The 19,436-nt window shown below is 35.3% G+C and overlaps 1 protein-coding gene across 6 annotated transcripts in view; it reads left to right on the top strand.

Annotated features, from left to right (window-relative positions):
- KCNH8 (potassium voltage-gated channel subfamily H member 8) overlaps window positions 1-19,436 on the top strand; it is a 215,427-nt gene that overhangs the window by 97,983 nt on the left and 98,008 nt on the right. For all 6 annotated transcript variants that reach the window (XM_030009338.1, XM_030009336.1, XM_030009337.1 and 3 more), the window contains exons 4-5: window positions 9,895-10,022; window positions 12,794-13,034. In XM_030009338.1, the coding sequence (XP_029865198.1) occupies window positions 9,895-10,022; window positions 12,794-13,034 (369 nt within the window). The remainder of the gene's footprint in view (window positions 1-9,894; window positions 10,023-12,793; window positions 13,035-19,436) is intronic.

Raw genomic sequence — 19,436 nt, 5'->3', positions numbered from 1 at the left:
TCATTTTGGTGCTTTTCTGTTTGTTGGACTAGGTTGATGGCAGACTTGGTGGAAAATATCTTCAGATTTTCCTTTTAGAGTTTGCTAGCTCAACCATGTAAGACTCACAACAGAAGGCATGGAAAAAACCAGGGAATATGTTTAGAAGGTGTGTTGCCAATTAGAAGAGCTCTTCAGAGTTGTGTGTGTGTGTGACAGGTGTTTTTTTGAGGGGTAGATGTAGGTTTTTTTGAGGCAGTAGAGGGTTTGCAAAACTTTGTACATAAATGTCTTATTTCTATGGAAAAAATCTGAAAAGGAAGAAATGTCTTTAAAGACTTTCACAGGCCTAGACACAGCCTGGTGTCTTACATTTTATTAATTAAGAGACCATGAGGACTAGAATGCATATTGCATATGTACTTTGTGTTCAGAAACACAAGTAAGAGCACTTGGACCATTTGCAGTATTCACCTGTAACTGCAGTTATGCTGAATGTAGTTCATGCTGTAGCACCTCAGAGCATCTCTGAGGTCCTATAATAAGACCTATTATAGGTGAGTTTTGCCTAGCTGTAGCAAAGACAGTTTTACAACTGTCAACCATCCATCCTACCTTGTATAATTAAAATTGTAAAACAGTTTTGGTTTATGACCAGTCACCTTCATGGTCTGAAAATCTCATTCCTTGAGAGATAATCAGTTACTTTCTGGGTGTTTCAATGACCACATGAAACATATATACAGACATTATAGGTTTTTGAACTTATATATGTCTTAGCTCTTTAAACTAAATTTTTTTAAAAAGCTATTTCCCCACCCTGTTTTAACTTTGGACAAGATGCACTGACCACAAAACATTTTTATAGGTGACTGATCTGGTTCTGAATCATAGATAAATATATTAAGAAAACAAGTCTTCATTTTTGAAAGACTTGCTTTCATTATAGGATGGAAATTATTCAGGTGTATATATTCCTATTTTCCTATATATATATTAAGTGAGCAAGGTTATGCTTTACCATCAACTTCTGTGCAATTCTTTTTTTTTTTTTAATTAATTTGTGCAAAGATCAATGATTGCGAAATTATGATCACCTCAGATTGCAAATAATCTTCCTCAAATACTCTGGAGGACAAAATATCAGTAAGTAAAGTATGTGATTAAATTAATGGAATTAAAGGAAAAAAGAAAACCTTTAGGTTCAGTGAGATAATGTCCTTAAATACTACATCCTTGGACAGAAAGATGGACATTAACATTTGCTGAAGTCAATGAAAAGTTTCTCAGTGACTTAAATAATTGGAAATATTTAAGCTATAGGGTTTTTTAAAAAATATTTCAAATATTCTCTGTATTATTACAGTTATGTTTTTGTCCTTAATGATAAATGAGCATATCATTTTGCCATGAGCTAGCATTCACTGTGGAAAATACAAGCTGTTGCAGGAAATAAAAGTCATATTAAAAACCAACTGAAAGAATAAGTGATGACCCAGCTTTAAATTCAACACTACATTTTGTTCTGTAAGAACTACATATGATCACTCACTTCAGTTAAATCAATAAACGTTTCAAATCTGGTAGTGTAATAAAAATGACAATTTTCCCATGTGTGAGGTGACTCTAATTGTATAGTAATAAGCTGGTAAATAAACTATTTTTAAGCAATTATGAAATAGTTATTTTTTAGTTGGAATATTTTACTTCATTATAAGAGATTCTGTAATTTTTTAGGTAAAACCTGGGAGAAGGCAGTAGTATTAATAAATGGGGAAATACTGTAAAGTCAGTTCACTTTCAGAGTTGTGCTGCTGAATCTCAGTCTATTAGAAGTAGTTGAAGAAAGGTGTGTCTACTTGGATTTTTTTTTTTTTTTTTAATTCTGAATTTTATGAGATAAGCCCAAGTACTGGCATCTAAAAAAGATTTAATTATTTATTTAGGAGTGTACACACATCAACCACCAAAATGGAGGTGGAAAAAGGTTCCTTCTTGTGGTCTTTGCATATCTTTTCCCGTCTACCTTTTTTTTCTTAATGATGGAAGAATCAGCAACCCAAAATGTGGTTAAGGAGTTATCTCATACGTATACCACTGTTTAAAAGTCTTTCTGATCCATGGAACAGTAGTAATAAATTTTCTGTCTCTTTGAAGCCAAATTTTCTCTGAAGGCAGAATATTAAAATGATGAAAATCATACAGTTGATTCTGTATAAAATTGGTCCCTTTTTAAAAAATATTTTGTAATAATGTTTGCAACTTTTCATCTGGTATGTGCATTAAGTACATCTTCTTACTGAATCAGTTAATCAGTTAACAGAATAAAAAAGCGGCTAGAGGCTAGCCTGGATCCACCATACAGCTAATAGTTCTGTGAATATTTGGTTGTTGTTAACAGAAAGAATGTGTCATGCAACCAACAGACCTCCTGCAGTCTATTGCCCATGGTAGTGCTTTTATTCTGTCATTAATACCAAAGCAGGCTTTTACCAGTTCTCTCTTTATTGACAACTGCTGGTGTGCTGTTCCCTAGAGAATAATATCTGAAAGATAGCTAAAGGTTTTAAAAAGCCTAGAAAAATTCATACCAGCCTTCGATACACTCTGGTTTTGAAGGGGTTTTTGTGTTTATTCAGAATCCATTTGTGTTGCTTTACCCCAATTGCCTCCTTCAGAATTTCCTTGTTTTTTTTTTTTTTCTTTTGGAGGAGTGCCTATGAAGTGTAATTTGTGTTAATGATACTGGATATGATTAAGTAGCATTGTGTTTCCTGTAGACATCATTGTATTTATTTTATGGCATGTGGGTTATTCATGAGCGTCTATGCAAAGAGCACACTTTCTGCTGTGCTTTTCCTTGCCTTATGATGCAAGTGATGAGGGTTTCTCAAGACTTGTATTAAAAGAACAGAAAATCTTGATTGCAATTCTTACAGGAAGCCTTTCATAGATAAAGGTGTAAGATTAATAAATGATGGAGAAATTCTTTAACAAATGGTTCATTGAACCCAAGACCAAAAAGGAAGAGTTTAGTACTTATAAGATATCCCAGGTAACAAAATCTCACTGTGTGATTAGGCCAAGTGGCTGAGTTATGACACCCTAGAGAAATACACAGGAAAGGTAATGGGGGAGGTTTATTTCACTGCCTGATTTCAGAATATAGCAGTAGGACAGATCATGCAGGTATGTGAATATGTCACTCTCTCTTTTTTTTGAGGAGGGAAGGGTCTGACCAGAAGTAGTTTGAAGTCACAGTGTTAGCCCGACTGCGCCTTTTCACAGTGCTCCAGCATGTACATGGAGCAACATCATGGATCTCTTTAAGTCTGTCCATATCTGCATACTTCTTAGCAATGAGGAAAGTCCATTCATCCTGTTCTACCTTTTTTGTTGTTGTTGTTCAAAAGGAAATCTAATTCATACATTCAGAAGGATATTATTTCTATGATAAATTTTCTTAGGTGGGAGCTGGCATTACCTGCTGTTTCATCTCATGATTGACTTCAGCTTTGTAAATAATGACATAAATAAAAATGTCCTACTCTGCTAACTTATCCAGTCCTCTGAGTAAAATGTTAGTAGAATAAAAATTTTATCTATTTATTGCTCATACTTGCTCCTGGACCTCAAAAGAGCAAAGAAGAAGTAATCTCATTTTTTATGCAAAGCTATTTATAAAAGTATACATTACACTATTAAATAAACCTAAAAAATATAATTTTTCCAGATAGCAGGCACTGTAGGGTTGACTGTCCATGTAAATCTGGAGCCATCTGATTGTAGCTCACTGCTTTTCTTCAGAACTCTTCCTTGCAAAGTGTTTAAAGATAGCCATATCTATACTATCTTTCCTATTTTTGCTCATGTGGACAGTCAGGTTTGCTGCATGTCATGACTTGAGAGGGTCATACTTATACTGTTTGAAGAGGTTAGTCAATGTGTCTGAATCAATCTTACCCTAAGCCTAACAGCCCCACGTGGCAAGCAAACAGGACAGCAGTGGCAATTAAGTAGTTGTGGCTGGAATATAACCTTGAGCATGGAGCTAATGTGGTTGTGAAGATGTAAAAAAACAGTGAACGGTTATGGTTTTGTCCCTAGTGGTGAAATCCTATCTTTTCAATGGCTACTGTACTCAATGAGTGAAAAAAATTGCAGAAATGCTGCTAAGATGTTCAAGTCTGCAGCCTCACAGCCTTTAGGATAACTCTGTCACATTGGTTTTTGGTAGAACTACCTTCTGTGAATAAAGTTACTCAGGTGTGCATGTGTTTCCAGGACTAAACCCTCAGACTACTTTACCTCACCCCTCTACATCATTCACATATTGTCAGTATATTGTGTTCTGGGTTAAATTTGAGAGGTGCTGGTTGCTTTTATTAAATCTCTAATTTTATGATTGCTTAGTTAGAAACAGATAAATCTCTTGAGTTTTCCTATGTAATATGAATGAAATGCTAGATATCAGATTTCTCTTTTGCGTCCATGCACACTTGTAAAGAAAACTTTCTGTGGTAATGATCCATGATCAGACTGGGACATGATTCCATACAAGAGCATGTTGGGCATTTAATCACACCAGAGGGAAATCTAATTAGTGGTTTTAATTAATGCATATTCTGCTGTGATAATGCATAACCTGAGGAAAAAAGTGAAGGCAGTTCTTTCGAAGAGATACAAATTAATGCTGTGAAAAATGAGGAAAAATACCAAGGCTGAGACATTTTTTCTCAATAATGTACAACCTTTCTGGCCAAAGCAGGTTAGCTTATTTTGGTATTTGGAAAGAGATGCATTTCATGTTCTCTCTCATGCTACAGCTCGTCTGCTATGGAGTGAGCATAATGCTTCTGGGTCATGTCAGAGTTACTCAGTGTAGACAGCTTGAGTTGACTATACAAGAAGATTATGGTGGTTCTACTTGTATGTGATGGATGTACTTTCCAAGAAAGCTCCTATACCTGTGCAATTACAGCCAAGCACGGCGCTGGAGACCTCGAATAAGAGCAGGGTAGTATCAGGATGCAGTCTGCTCACACCGGTCAAAGAGCTCCTGGGCCATGAGCCAGTTCCCATCACCCTCTCAGGTGTCCTGAGAAGGACGATCCCTGGGAGCTAGCAGGCTGCAATGGGCTCCCTTGACCATGTGTTGAGCACCCCTCCTCCACGTCCAGCTCCGCCTCAGGAAGGACTTGTGATATCTTTTATTTGTTACCACCTGAACTTCATGACTGAAAGAACAGTATGAGTCTTATCTTCCATTCGATGATTAAATACTTTATTTTGCATTTCAAGGATTTAAATGTTTCATACTTTATCTGGGGAATGAGAACATTATAAACCATAAAGTATTCTGGACTATATCCAGTGCTATGCTCTGGCTCCTCTGATGTGTTTTGAAGGAGAGAAGACACAGATTTGGTTTTAATTTGGTCAGTAAAGCTGAGTTTACAGTTCTTTTGCATTGCTAGGGCAGCATATACTCAGTAGAGCTTATCAGAAGTTGTCGGGGTTTATTTTTCTGATTTATACCTAAGGAGTAGACTTTTTTTTTCCAAAGGGACAAGAAAAGAGTTATGTCTCCACTTTCTACTAACTTTAAGTGGAAGATTGATGCTTCATGTTCTTATAAAAACACAAACAGAAAAGTCAATAGTTAGAAAGGTGTTTGTGTCTGAGTGTGGTTTTTTTACTGCAACCTTCCCTTACAAGACTGTAAGAAGTCTTAAGCTGTTATGAGACCAATGTTAAGATTGGCAAAGAGGTGGTGGTGTTAGTTTCTTTTCTTAGAAAAGACTTCTGAAATTGTCATCTGTGATGGTTGTAGTGCTATACCTAATCTCATTTGAAAGAAAAAACAACACAGAAGGACAGCAAGAAGAGTTAAAAAATGTATTACCATTTTTCTGATCAAAGGAAAGGGGAGTTAAGACTAAATTTTTAAGGGCTGTATTGGGGAAAGGATTATCATCACATGGGAAGGGGTGTGTAAAAGTGCCAGGAAATAGAGCCTAAAATCTGAGATTTTTTTAGAATAACGATTTCTCACAATATTTGGGGAGATGAAAAATCCTTTTGATTTTAAGCACAGGGTAAAATTAAAACAGTGACATTCTGCTTATGGCTGGATTTACTATTTATCTTTTTACTAAGATCAGCCATGGACAGACAAAAGCAAGTCTGTTAGTTACCTGATTTTGTTTTTTTTTTAAGAACGAGAAAGAAACAGCTGGGTGTTTATAAAAAATAAACTTTCTTCTTCAGAACAGTGATCTGTAAACTGAGTATGACAGGAAAAGAGTGAAGGTTACAGACAATAATCACACACATACAAAGCCACACCTAGTGAACAACATATTTTACTAAGGTTCAGGATTGCCTCTTTTCCTAAAGGCACTGGGAAGATCAGAAAGCAGGAGAATTCACAAATGTCATTCACTGATTTATGTTACAAGCTATTGATACGTGCTCCAGTGATAGCATTGTCTGATGGCATCTTATCTGCACAGGCAACTTGTATTTTTTTCACTGCTAATAACTACAGTAAGAAATCTTTACCATTTCTGTTTAAAAAGAAAAATACTATTACTTCATAATGAATGTCATGCTTTCCTTTTTTATCTGTGCTTTACTGTCTCTAGGAGTTGACTTCCAATATTAACATAGAGGTAGCATTAATCCTTTGCAAATAGTGGAATCAGCATGTGATGGAAGTAATTTGCTGTGCAAATATGCAACTAGTGTGATTCTAAGTGCCATATCAAGCCCCACAGCCTGAGCAGGTTAATGAGTACAGAATTCTTAGTGGCTGGAATGCTAAATGTATGTAGGAGAGATGGGATCCATCTAAAGCAAAACATTATCAGGCCGCTGGCACATAAAATTTAAAATCTTATAAGGAACTTGTCTTTATTTAAAGAGTGGACAGAAAATAAAAAAATAAGTGTCAATAAATGTATAAGAAAAAAGAAACAACTTTAACTGAATATGTGTACATCGACTGTCTCCATAGTAATTATTGCCATTCTGGCAAAAGATGGAGATATGGACAGCTTTCAGCTCAGTGCTCAGCATGTAAGAAAAGGCTAATCTGAGGTTAGGAATTACTAAGAAAAAAACTGAAGGCATTATTACACTGTTGTATCGGGCAATTGTGTATCCATACCTTGAAAGTTGCATGTTATTCTGGAAAAGGAGCTACTAAAAAGATATCTTTAATGGTTGTGGTTTAACCCCAGCTAGCAGCTAAGCACCACGCAGCCGCTCACTCACTCCCCCCACACCCAGTGGGATGGGGGAGAAAATCGGGAAAAGAAGTAAAACTCGTGGGTTGAGATAAGAATGGTTTAATAGACCAGAAAAGAAGAAACTAATAATTATAATGAAAACACTAATAGAATGACAACAGCAATAGCCTTCCAATAAAAGGATTAGAATGTACAAATGATGCGCAGTGCAATTGCTCACCACCCGCTGATCGACACCCAGCTAGTCCCCCAAGCAGCGATTCCCTGCCCCCACTTCCCAGTTCCTATACTAGATGTGACGTCACATGGTATGGAATACCCTGTTGGCCAGTTTGGGTCAGGTGTCCTGGCCGTGTCCTGTGCCAGCTTCCCGTGCCTCTCCAGCCTTCTCGCTGGCTGGGCATGAGAAGCTGAAAAATCCCTGACATTAGTCCAAACATTACTCAGCAACAACTGAAAACATCAACATTATCAACATTCTTCACATACCAAACTCAAAACACAGCACTGTACCAGCTACTAGGCAGACAGTCAACTCCATCCCAGCCGAAACTAGAACAAAATGACACAGCAGAGCTAGGAGGAGTAAAGAGAAGGCCTTCAAGGTTGCCCAGAGGTAGAGAGCTCCACTTCCATACAGGAATAGCCTTGTATTGCTGGGAATGTTGAAAATATTCAAAGAAACTCCACCCAAAGGCACCGTGCCTGCCTTCGAGAACACAGTTCAGTGTGGATCTCACGACACATCACATCACATCACCTAGGCTGTTATATGTACCACCTACCAGAATGGACTATCTTGTGCTTTGTAGGCTAAGGACATGGAGAGAGGTATTGGATATGAGACATCATGAGCCTTTAGCCAAATAGTCCTGAAAGCATTGCTGGTCAGAAACTTTGGAGAATGTATTTGCCCACTTTCTCAGCCTACCTCATAGAAGATCTGAAGCATATTTTATGGACTACTTTGGGAGGCAGTAAACTGAATGGCCTCATCCAACATGGCAGTTTAGGTTGAGAAAGGGAAGAAAGAGAGGCCTATAAATAGTTTTTAAGACAATTTCAAAGTCATATGACAAAAACATACTACAGCTGTCCAATACTACTGTGTAGACCCGATTCAATAGACTTAAATTAATTTTTGCTCAGAGAAACAGATAAGCACCTTGGTCTCACCCAGAACTTAAGAACACTTTTAAAATTTAGTTTGAGTTTTAAATGGTTTGATGATTGAGAGATGAAAATTAAAAAAAAAAAAAACCAAACAAAAACTTTCATTTAATTGAGTATTTTCTGAAATAATCCCCTTTGGTTTACCTTTCTTCATTGTAGCTTGCACCTGTATGTATTGTAGCTCTTTAAACCACCTGCAGGCACCCAAATTGGAGATGGGAAAGTATGGGGCTTCTCCACCTGCTTCCTCCAGCTTTCAAGTAGCTATTTGGTTTTGCAGTGCAAAGTTTCTTCCTTCCTTTTTCTTTTTTTCCTTTTTTTTTTCTTTTTTTTCCCCTTCTCCTCCTTACTGACATGTGAAAAATCCTCAACTGGACAGGGGTCTTGCATGAATTACATGAAATATTCTTCACTGAGAAGCTTGGAAAGTTTTGCTTCCTACACTTTTTGTTATGTATGGTTTTGTGTTGTAAAGCCAAAAATACACCAGTCTTCTATAATTCAAATCTTTCTTTTTCTTGCTTTTCTAGGCAGGTTTCAAGATGTAGCTATTTTGCTTGTTGTTAATTTCTGGCTCTGCTAATTGGTTTTGGGTTTTTTTTCCCCCGTAATTTGTACTCATTGAATTGACTTTAATTAAACCTGTTTGACAGACAGCTTCTTCCTTTATTCCCATAATTCCTTATTTCTTAATCCTGACACATCACAAAATGTCTGCTTTCATTTGCTCTGGCATCAATTCACTGTAATTCCATCAGAGTCACTGGAGTTACTTTGAATTTACTGCTGTATAAGCAAGAACAAAATTTGATCCCACAATTGACAATTATAGACATCTGAATGGAGGGAAAAAAGACAAACCTTTCTAAAACAGTGTTCAGTCTTTACTCTTAACCGATTTCATGTCACCAAGGAACGTGTCAAGTGATTATGCCAGTGACCATGTGGTGGGAAAAGAAATCTAAACACCTGAATATAAGAATTGCATATTACTAATTAGCAAGGTTGCAAATTAGCATATTCTGACATAATGGAAGCCTAGTACAAGTCAGATTCTTTGTTTTTAAACAGTACACAACAAGAGATTATTTTTTTTATTTCCCTGGAGTAAGAGGTTAGGAACACCTTAAGGACATTTTAAGTGGTTACTCCTAGCCATGCCTGCCTTTGGTCTGTAAATACTATTTCATTTTCTGAAACAGTGAAGAGTACATTTTTCTTGTCTATGAAATCGTATGTTGTAACTAATTGCTTCGGAACTGTGTGAAGGCATTTGACAATTAAAACTTTGCAGTGATTTTTATTTGCTCTTTGGGAGAGGGATTTTTTTTTTCCTAACTGCAAAAAATTAAGCAAAACTAAGAAAAGGTGCATATAATCTTTACATCTAGCCCTTTTTCTACTAAAGTCTAAAATGTCAGTAGTTCAGCTCCCAAAGGTTCAAGTGCCATTTCCTGATTTTTAATGGACTCTCACTTCTATTCTGCAGAAAAATGGAAAGGAAGAGGAAGACCGGGGTCACATTTTGAATCAGCACGAAGACGTAGTAGAGCTGTCCTTTATCATATATCTGGGCATCTACAAAGAAGAGAGAAGAACAAGTTAAAAATTAATAATGTAGGTGTAATTCTTCTCTTTTTCAAAAATGTACTCTTTGTACTGTCTTTTTTTTTTCAAGTGCTGTAAAATGTCAGTGAGTACCTGAGAAATGTCCTAGTTATAATTTTACAGTAAGAAAAGGAGTAAAGTGCAGTTCACTTATATGCAGTTCTGCCTACTATGGTATTTGTTACTATTCATATAGCAAGACAGTCCATTTAGCCCTACTGTAACCAGACATTTATTTAACCCAGGAAAGCCACACTATAAAATTTCTCAGAACTTAATTTTAGGTTCCAATTTACCTTACTGTCCCAATTATTTCATTTCAATAATTACTATTTATCAAAAAAAAATGAAGAAACTCAAGTTATTACTCTAGTTGAAAACCTCTATGCTGTATAAGCTCCAGAAGTTCACACTTCATTTAGGCAATGTTTCAAGTAAATGTCTCCAGCTTTGTGCAGGGTAAATTTATCTTTTCATTTCCTAATTGAAGTAGTAATATTTCTTTCTTTAAATTACTTCTGTGTTTCCTCTAGTTACTATAACTAATAAGTAAGTTCATAAACACCTCGTGAATGTTGCAAAAACCAAACCAAACAAGAGACAAAACCAAAAATATAGCAGCAGAAAGACTTCTAAAGAAATATGCTCAGGAGAAAGAATAATTCTCCTGCTCTATGGAACTATGTTTCAGGAGGAAAGTTAATGCAGAGGAAAATGAGAGATGCGTACGAAATCAGTATGTACATACAAAAATTTGCTGGAATAATATCTGAGAGCCTGTTCCAACAGTGAGAGCCTATAGTTATTAGAAGCAGGGGTAGCAAAAAGAAACAGTTTTTCTTAAAATCTCATAACAGTATTTATTGTCTTGTTTATATATCATTAGCATCGAAAAGGTAAAATCTTTGACAGAGCTACAAGAAGGAAATGGTCTTCATTTTTTTTTTTTTTTTTTTTTTATGGTTAGGGAGAGGATGGAAGACAGACAATGGAAAAAGTAACCAAAAGGTGTAGATCATGAACACCCTGAAAAGGTGACCTGCCACTGGGCATGTTCCTTTTATTGGTTACCAAAATTAAGCAGCAGTGCAGATGCATCCCCCTTAGACGTTATTATGTTATATATTAAAAGCAGAAAAACCTTGTTATAGATTAAGGACATGAAAATACACAGCTGGTATATGCTTCAAAGGGCATACAGTCACTTTCATTTAATGTAAATGTTAAATGTTAAAAAATGTTAAATGTTAAAAAAAAAAATTAAAACCTAAAAATGTTAAATTGTTAAATGTTAAAATGTTAAATTTTTCAAATTACACTTGAAAAAGTGTAAAAATAAAAAAAAAAATCTGCAACATATGTCAAGGTCTTCCAGTGATATTTTCATAGTATAGTAATATTCTTTAGCAACATGACTTTTAAATAGCTTTTGGTGACTTTCCTGTACTGTCAAAATCCTAGTGCAGATGATACTATACTGGTTTAAAACATTTGTTGTCAGAATAATTTGCTGCCTTTAGTGCCTAGATTTTTAGAGCTATGAATTGGAAGTCGTAAGAGGAACATTTTCTTCTCTGCGATTAAAAATGGGCTGATGCTAACAGCAATGAGAGTTCAGCCCCTAAGATTCATGAGTGAGAACCAAGAATGGAGAAGGCAAGGACATCAGTATTTCAAAAGAATCACACAAAGAGAAAGGCTGTGACAGGCAAGGCAAATGTAATTAAGTCTGCAGTCATGCAGTTATTGTCATTTTATATTCATAGTGAATAACTTCAAGATCAGAAGTAATCCTAGCTTGCTGAATACACAATATTGTTTTCTGAGGCTCTTAATTACTGGAACAGTATTAAGCAGGAGCACAATGACAGTAAGCAAGAATTTTGTTAGTAAATAATACAAGACAGTTCATGTACCATATGCTGCTTTGCAGGAGGGTAGGTGTTTTTGCTAAAACTCTGAAAGATGAAAGCTAAGAATATATAAAACTGATGCTTAAGACTGAAGTCTTTGTTGCAAAGACCTTTGCTGGTTAGATGACAAAGACTTGAGACACATGACAAAGCTAGGTATAGTCTAATGGTGAAGGTAGTCGGTTCTGGAGCTGTATTACAATGGGTCTACATTAGTATTTTGGTTTAGATCAGGAGTGCAATTTTAAACAGAATCAAAAAGTTATTCCCACTAATTGTGCTTTGGTTCATAGCAGTCTCAGGCACATGAACTGGATTCCCTCAGATAAAACTAAACCAGGAGAGGTGCTCCAAGTACTAACAGCTGTTCAGTCCACAGGACCAGGCTAGAATTAGTCTGAAACAACCTCCTCACAGCAGTAAAATATGTATAGGAAGGATGCTTTGTCTTCAGCACCATTTATTCCTTTCTATATATTTATTCCTATTTGTAGTGCTTTGTCCTCATATATACAAAGCTCTAACCTATCTGTCCAGCAGAAAAACATTGCTCTTCAGTCAGAATTCACCCAAGAGAGGAAGAAATAGTTTGCTAGATTCAGTCCCCTCCTCATTCTATTTAATCTGTTCCTTATTAATCCTCTTCCTGTCCCAATATTCACAAAAGTTATTCCATCAACAAAGCTATCTGTCTAAATAAATGCGAGGACTACATTAGAAAAAAATCAGCATTAGTTCTTGCCTGCATATGAGTATGTCATATTTCATTATGCTTTTTTAAAAAAACTAATGGCTGCATTGGAAGAAATGCATCTGTATAATCAAATTATTGTTTTGTCTCATTTCATTTTTTTCTTTCTTTTTCAGAATGTTTTTGTAGATAAACCAGCATTTCCAGAATACAAAGTTTCAGATGCAAAAAAATCCAAATTCATACTGTTGCATTTCAGCACTTTTAAAGCTGGCTGGGACTGGCTTATTTTACTGGCAACGTTTTATGTTGCTGTGACTGTACCTTACAATGTTTGCTTTATTGGCCATGATGAGCTGTCTACAACTCGAAGCACAACTGTCAGTGACATTGCAGTGGAAATTCTTTTTATCATCGGTAAGATCTGTTTGGGGTTTGTTTGGGATCTCTTTTTTGACATTTAAGGTTTTCACAGAATGTATAATATAGAAAAGGAAATAATTGCTTTCATGATTTTAAAGAAAATCAATTTTAGCTGTATAGTTTGAGATTTTATCTGAACTTTAGATCACTTTTTTTTTCTTTTTTACATTAAATTGATTCAGGTAGTCCTGCTGTTACTCAAAAGGGACCTTTGACCTCAAGGAAGGTTGAAAGCCATCATTTCACCCTGTGGATGCCTAAAACCTTCCCAATGTAGGGACGTGACCTGGAATTACTATAGTGTTGTTCATAATGTGATTTTTTTTTTCTATTGCCTTTCACAAACACTTAGAAGACCCATGGACCACAAGTTGAAAAATCACTAGATTTTAAAAACTAATGACATAAGATTAAAACTCATACTGCAATAATGCAAAGGTACAATATCAATATGCTATACTGACAACTGGGATAGAATCTAAAAGGTTGCAGTTTGTCATCTGGTCTGTTCTCTAAATGTTTTATTTTAATGATCCATTTAATTCTTATACCTTTAAAGAATTAAAAAGAAGACAAGGTCATCTCTAATGGTGGCCTTGTAGCAAAGCAATTTCTTTTTTGTATTATCTTGTTTCAACTTCTTTGTGAATATAGAAAAGAATCCCCGACTACAGTCACACAGATTTTTCCCCAAGTTTTTATTGTTAAAATACCACTTAGTGCTGTCACACTGACAAACCATAGCTCAGATCTGTTGATAATATGCAGGTCGAGAAGCTATTATTTTAAAGAAATAAGCAAAGTTGAGTATGTCTTTCTTGAATATGAAAAGGCTTAGGACAAGTTCTAAGAGAGAAAGGAAATGAACAAAAGAATATAATCATCCTCATATTTGAAACTTCTTTTCTACTTTGCTTTTCTCTATTTATTCCTAAAAAAAATGTCGCTTAACTGATATATTAAAAGCAACGTTATGATCTTCTCTAGGAGAACTAAAGAAAACTTCTTAAACACTAAGCAACAACTCAAAGTCTTTAGTTTAACAGAGGTTTTTCTTATGAAAATTTTGAAAAGTTTATTCCATTTCTCTGACAGCTTTACTGTAGACAGTAAGGCTAGTAGGTTGTGTGGCTTATGGAATAATCAGATGTTATGATGGATAAATATTTGTGTTTCCTCCTTTGGACATTGTTTTTTCATTAGATTTAATGTCTATTTTTCCCCTTTTACACTCAGTATTAGATCTCAGTGGACTCTTTCATGTTCATGCAAGCAATTCACATTCAGTGATACTCAAGCACTGCAGTAAGAAACCTACATTCTTCAATGCAGATCATCGAGGATTATCTTTTGTCTTGTGTAGAGTGAGGTTATGACTCAGTCATAAATGACTCCACATTCCATTTGAAGGAATACAAAATGAAATAATTCCACTTGATCTGCCTGGACGTCTTTCTAAAAACAGTAAGCTCAAGGTTGTGATATTCTGATAATGGTTGTATCCTTCACCCCACACCGGTGTACATAACTGGTTTGTGTTATGAATGTATTTATTAGAATCTGAGCAGGAGAGCATAATTTGTATCTAACTGATTTATGTGCTGTAGTATTCATCTGAAGCAAAACAGATGTGTACTGCTCAGTGCTACTTTTCTGTTTATATCTTTTGCTGGAAATATGGACTTCTTATATCACTAAGTCAAAAGTGATGGTATCTCTACGATCAATAGAGTAGCTGGGTAAGAAAAATAAAAGGAAGATTTTCTGTAAATTTTACTTCATCTTTTCTGGTTAGGCTTTTAGGTCTATCATCCAGGAAATCAAACTATATTTGTAACTAAATACATTAAAAGAAAAGTGTATAAAGTACTAGAAAAGACTTCTTTGCATAGTTATGTTACTGGTAACCACAAACACTGTACTGTAGCATACCAATGTTCCTCCTCCACAGTTTCAATAATGGCTCAATTTTCCCCAAAATAATTGTTTCTAAAGTTTTAAATTTGTGGCTCAGGGGAAAGGTTTATGGAGTATTTTCAGGACATTCTCACACTGCCTTTTAATCTCTGCGGTGAATTTAAAGAAAAGATTGTGTTTATAGTCACCTCTAAATGGTCTGTTGTCTGTTAAAATGTTGAATGAATATGGTTCAGACCACGTGTAACTATATTGAAAGTAGTAGGATTGACAGCATACATAAATTTAAGCATAAGTTTCAGGGCATTGTTGCACTGTGGCTCTGACAAGCACATCTTTGATGGATGATCTATGTGCTCTGAGAAAAGCCAATGAGAAACGTTGAGTAAAATTCTTTTTATGATGCTGCTGCCTCAGAAAGTCAGTGGGGAGATCTGTCTGAGATGGGGTCTTCAGCTGTATTATAGCTCTGTAATCAGATTGAGGTATCACAACCCTTTAATCATGGATTGGAGAAAAAGAGTCTATCTGCTTTGATTTTATTTGGATTTATCAGAACATAGAATAATACTCCTTTTACACATGTAACTTGCATAAACTCTTATTTGGACTTAAGAAGGTCTTAGTTTTTAGCTGTGCTATCAAAGGGAGTGAAGATATGACAATAAAACAGAGAGATGTTGTCTGCACATCAGTTCAAAGGATGTAATAGGGTAGAGGTTAAGGGTTTCCTTTAAGCAGAAGGGTTTGAATAAATCTAGTGGCTAAAAAAATCTTTTAGGCTTATCCAATTTTTGAGTCAGCATATGCTTAAGCATGATAAAAATACATATGGAAGTGTTCTCCTGACTTGGGGTGCTTATAAGTAAGAGTGTTGATCTGAATTAAATTATTTATACAAAGAGAGCACATCTAGCTAGAGGTTTAACTGCTTTAGCCTTTAAAGCGTAAACAGAAGATAAACAATAATAATAACAGCTCATTTTGTGGCGTCTTTGGGGAAGAAGTTGGAGAAGGAACATAAATAAGGCTTCTCTAATTAAGTTAAAATTATGTTTCACTTGATGTTACCTGTATATGCTAGTGCTTTGATAACTTGTGTGATGTGATGTTTGAGTGTACTTTCAGATGTCTTTTCCTCTGTAATGTGTGCAAACTTTCTCTAACATTCCCCTGTAAATAAATCTTTTGCTTCCTCTATCCAATGATAGTGTAAAACTAGCTTAGTTTTAGATTTTTTTTACTCTTTTATGTATTCTAAAAACATTAGGATGTGGAGAGAAAAACTTTTTAACATAAGTGTATTTAAACAAACACATAAAAAATTATCTTAGAAAGTGTTTCAGCTGGGGAGTGATATTACCTGCTTTATTGCACTATTTACTTCAAAGTTTATGCCCCTTGATTTGCATAGGCAGTAGCTGGGTCCTTCATTTGTAAACAGGTGTGTCTGGGAGGCTAAAGTTTCAATATTTCTAAGAAGCATAATGGATCTTGGTTACTTTTCAATAACATTTGTAAAGTTTTCTCTCTTTTGGAGAGAAAAGCTGGGAGAATCTCTCTCCAAGTTCATTCCATTTTATTAGTAGTAACCACTTTATTGCATAACCTTTACTTTTCCATAACTATCCAGTGTAGTGCTTTTCTTTCTGGAACTGTTTCATTCTAGTTTTCAAATATTGTCTGTCTTTTTTTTGTTTTTGCATTTTAAAAACATTATTGAATACCTTAATTGAAGAAAGTAACACCGCAAAAATTATCAATACTTTATTGCTAAGTGCTCAGACTCACTCACAAGACTATTTGAACAGGATGTCTTCAACAGCAGTTGAGGTCAATGCGATGGTTCAGAGAAAATATGTTTAGGCTTTCAGGGTAATCATAATACATTATTTGCTGCATAAGATCAAAGGTGTCAGAGTATTTTGTCTGCTAAGGTGGCCAGAAACAACTATAGAGAGTAGAGCTATAAAAATAAGTGACCTTTAGCTTTTAATTTTAGTTTTCTATTTGTGGATCATCCAGTTTCTAGTGGAAGATGGAGATGGAGAACCCTGGATACTAATTATAGCTATAAAATTGTACTAATTATAGCTATAAAATTGTAAAAGTTGTACAGTATGTTTATAAACATACTGGCAACTGTAATTTTAAGTGATTTTTCTGCAATGTCCTCCTTTGCCTACCTGTGGAAAGAAAATCCCATACCCATCACTTCCCCCACTCTCCCCACACCCACACTTGTCTGAAGACTTTATCTATGGCTTACACTTTCAAGAGAGAAAATTAATCATGGTTACTAAGATTGCTTCTCTTTGTACAGGTATCTCTCTCTCTTGTTAAATATTATTTAACAAAGTGTTTTATCAGCAATTTCAGTTTTTAAAAGTACCATGTTTAGAAGTCCTAAAGCTGTGATTTGTGTTGCATGATACTGTAGGTTAGAGAGACTTGTTGGCCCATTAGTGTCTATCACAAATGTAAATGATTCAAAATCTTTCCAAAACAGTCTTAAATCATATGAAGCCCTCGATTGTATTGAAAATAATATATGTTAAACAAAATTTGTTGGAATCAGACGAGATAGTATTAAATGCTATAGGTTATATTAGGTTGCTTTAAATTAGAAGAATTGTTTTCTTTTTTCTCTCATGTTCTTTTTCATTATTAAAATGATCATCATTTCATATCTTTGCAAGTGCACAGAAGGTGACGTAAAACAATATCTGTGTGTAGGGGACCGCACATCTAAGAAGACTTTGCATTTTGAAAGGAAATGGCAGTGTTTTGAACCATATTTTAGAAAGTCTGCTTTCAGACCCTAATATGCTAAAATTCAAGTAGACACCAAAAGAGTGGTTGAAATTTATCTCTGGGAATTTACCTCTGAGCATCAAATGGTCTCATCTGTGGATACTTCTGAACAAAACATGAAACTGGATAGTGCGACATTGTTGACACACCTAATATTAGGGAGGGAAGGTCATAATAAATTGTTCATGGACTATGGATTACCTAGTAATGTGAAAAAAACGTACAAAATGTTTATGTTGAAAAGTGGTAATAAATTTCCTAAAGATTCTCACTCAAAGCATGAAACTGAAGTTGGCAAGACCACCTTATTATTAGAAATTTTTCAAATACCATGCTTACATACCCTAGTAAGGAGAACAGGTGCTCATCTGTACACAAGATGCTGTTTCCAAGCACAGAAACATCCACCAGGACATAAAGGAGACAAGCATAAGCCACAGTAATTCAGAAGTGATCATTTGCATGGAAACTTATCTGTATCTTCAGGTAGATGCACATAAATGTTATGATAATGGAGGCACCCTGATAATTTGACTTGTATTGGCTTTGCTAACTCCTCCTCTTCATTTGCAAAGGTGTGATGTCATTGTTACGCATCGTTAGCCAGCTTCTCATAGAATGAAAAAATGTATGCTTGTAGATCTAACCAAAGTTTTAAGAAATCACTGCCCCAAAATGTTGCTTACTACACCTGAAGTTGGGAGATACCTTACAGTTAAAAAACCTGCTCATCTGAGCATTCTTGCTTTACCTGAGGCCAAAATGAACAACATTAACTACTGGTGATCTGGTTATAAGAAGGGATCCTTATGTATTGTGCCAGGTACCATCAAAGTTAAAGGTAAAATCAAAGAACAAGTACTTAAAGAACTACTGAACAGGCTCCATTCTGAAATCAGATTTTGTGAAGGAATACCTAAAACAAAGTAAGTGGATTATGCAGGATAAAGGCCTTTTAAAAAGCACATGTAAGATGATAGAAACCTCATGAGTATAAGCTGAAATACGCGCCATTTACCATATGTAATTCCTTACTATTCTGGGGAGAGCTTATAGCTGGGTCAAGGTATTCTGCATCCATGCTTCTGGCAAATATAGTCACTGTTCCACTTCTCAGTTGTCATAAATGGATCTCCTCAGACAGATTATTTTTCTTTCCTACTTCCTATTTCACAATGAGACTTGTAACACTGGAGTGACAGGCTTCTGAGCACTTAAGAGTGCTAAGAGCACTTAAGAACTGACTCCATCTTTTTGTCTAAGATGTGGTGCCATTGTAAAAAAAAAAGCAGTGTGACAAATCAGTTGTTTCACCTATAGTCAATCCACACATTGGGAAATGCTGTAGTAATAATTTTGTATGTAATTTTCACTGTGTTATGTTTCCTTTCAAAAGATATAGAAAGTTAAAACTACCCTGTTATACAGAGTGTGACTGACTTGCATTATAGCTACAATCAGACAAAGTTTGTATTTAGGTTTACTATCCTATAACATGATGGTAAAACAACACTATATTTTTCAATAAGATTTAAGTCTTTTAATTAACCATCTAGGTAATTTCCAAGAAAATGCTTAGATGCTTGATAGTTTACCATATTTTTTGTGAGCTTACATGTGGTCTTTTGCATATTTTTTTTTATGATTTGTGGACAATGCCCTATG

Source organism: Aquila chrysaetos, chromosome 3, assembly GCF_900496995.4.
Source record: "Aquila chrysaetos chrysaetos chromosome 3, bAquChr1.4, whole genome shotgun sequence".
NCBI classification, from domain to species: domain Eukaryota; kingdom Metazoa; phylum Chordata; class Aves; order Accipitriformes; family Accipitridae; genus Aquila; species Aquila chrysaetos.
Note: the sequence above shows the minus strand (reverse complement) of the source record. Positions and strands in the feature narration are given on the sequence as shown.